At 26.4% G+C, this 1,568-nt stretch overlaps 1 protein-coding gene across 1 annotated transcript; it reads right to left on the bottom strand.

Annotated features, from left to right (window-relative positions):
- Nucleotides 1-955: 955 nt before the first annotated feature.
- On the bottom strand, nucleotides 956-1,540 carry PCYB_005910 (hypothetical protein; the record flags this gene model as incomplete). The annotated part of the gene is made up of 1 exon (XM_004228012.1): nucleotides 956-1,540. A coding segment is annotated over one exon (583 nt), but the record flags the coding sequence as incomplete, so codon positions are not given.
- Nucleotides 1,541-1,568: the final 28 nt, after the last annotated feature.

The raw sequence follows: 1,568 nt of genomic DNA, 5'->3' as shown, positions 1-1,568 counted from the left end.
AACTAAAACGTATATTTTAATAATTATTGTTTTATATCTCATTTACATTATTTTAATTGACCTAAATATATCTTCATGAATGAATTTAAATTTTTAATAACTTACTTTTTTGGGGGAAAGAATTTGAAATATCATAATAGAAATTATAAATGAAAGTTCATTTATCCGGAATTTATACATATATTCATAATTTTTAATTGATTAAATAATAATATTGTCGTATTATTATTCTTAAAATAACACAACAATTTCTTATGAAATATATAAATTTAATTATAATTTCATAATATATTTAACAAATGTTGCCCTTAAGTTTTTTTTTAAGGAAACCTTACGTGAAGAAGGTACTCATCATGTTATAGCAATTTATATTTTAAATAGAATTATGTGTGCTTTTGAATGGACACTTATTCAGGACGATACATTATGTTATATCTCTTTCCCTCTGAATCGAATTGATGATGCTGGTAAAAATGTTCTATTAATTCCCTTTCTCTTAAAGGATTACGATACATTTTGTTCCTTCCTAACAATTTGTTTATCCAGGACTTTGCGGGCGTAAACTAATGAATATAAGATATATATGTATGATGTATATAATTTATAATTTATTTTTAAAAATAAACAATATTAAATGTAAAATATGACGTTCAATTTTATAATAGTAATACTAATTACCTTGTACACTAGAAAAGGAGGTACTACAAGTCCAGCAATTGAGGCAGCACTAGCTATACTTTTAGTTATTGTAGACGTAGTTATATCATCTGATGTAGCTGCAATAGAAACGGATTCAGAAGTTTCTCTCTCCAAATTATGAACTCTTTGGCCATGAAGTTCTTCAGGTTCTTTTCCTGCTGTAGTTGTATGTGGAAATACTTCTAATTGTCGTCCTCTATCAGGTATTCCTTCTAAATGTTCTTGTTGTACTTCTCTCCCAGATTCTACTATTAACCGAGGAGATTCAGGCGATTTTTTAATGTACATGACCAATTATGTAATTTACTGTGTTTCTCATAATTATAATATTTTTTAAATGCTTCACAATACTTATCCGTTTCATTTTGTACTATACATTTTGCGTATGACTCTTTATATGTTTCGACATATGTTGTAAGGTACAAGTTATATTGTTCATTACAAACACTATTAGGATTGGCCAAATCTAACACGTAATTTACGTAATCTTCTGTATAACCAAAGATTAATTTAATCTTTTTAAAAATATCTTCATCCATATAAGTATATGTAAATTTACAAATTTGATCATTATTATGATTTTTTAAGATGGCAAGAAGTTCATGAATAACTCGATAATATGACAGTTTGTTATCTAAATTTTTTAATAAAATATCACCTAACCAATAAAATAAAAAGTTACAGATATGGTTAACAGGTTGATCTCCCAAACTCTTTATATATACATAACATAACGCTTTTAAAATTTGTTCAGAAACATTCTGAAGTCCATCATTTGCATTTAATACAGTTTCGGCTGTATCATAAAACTCATAATGTCCGAAAGCACTTTTTCCCTTATCTAAATAGCCATAATAAAATTTTGTCGG

This window comes from Plasmodium cynomolgi, assembly GCF_000321355.1.
Source record: "Plasmodium cynomolgi strain B DNA, scaffold: 0841, whole genome shotgun sequence".
NCBI classification, from domain to species: domain Eukaryota; phylum Apicomplexa; class Aconoidasida; order Haemosporida; family Plasmodiidae; genus Plasmodium; species Plasmodium cynomolgi.
The sequence above is the reverse complement of the archived record's forward strand: the minus strand, read 5'-3'. Positions and strand labels throughout refer to the sequence as shown.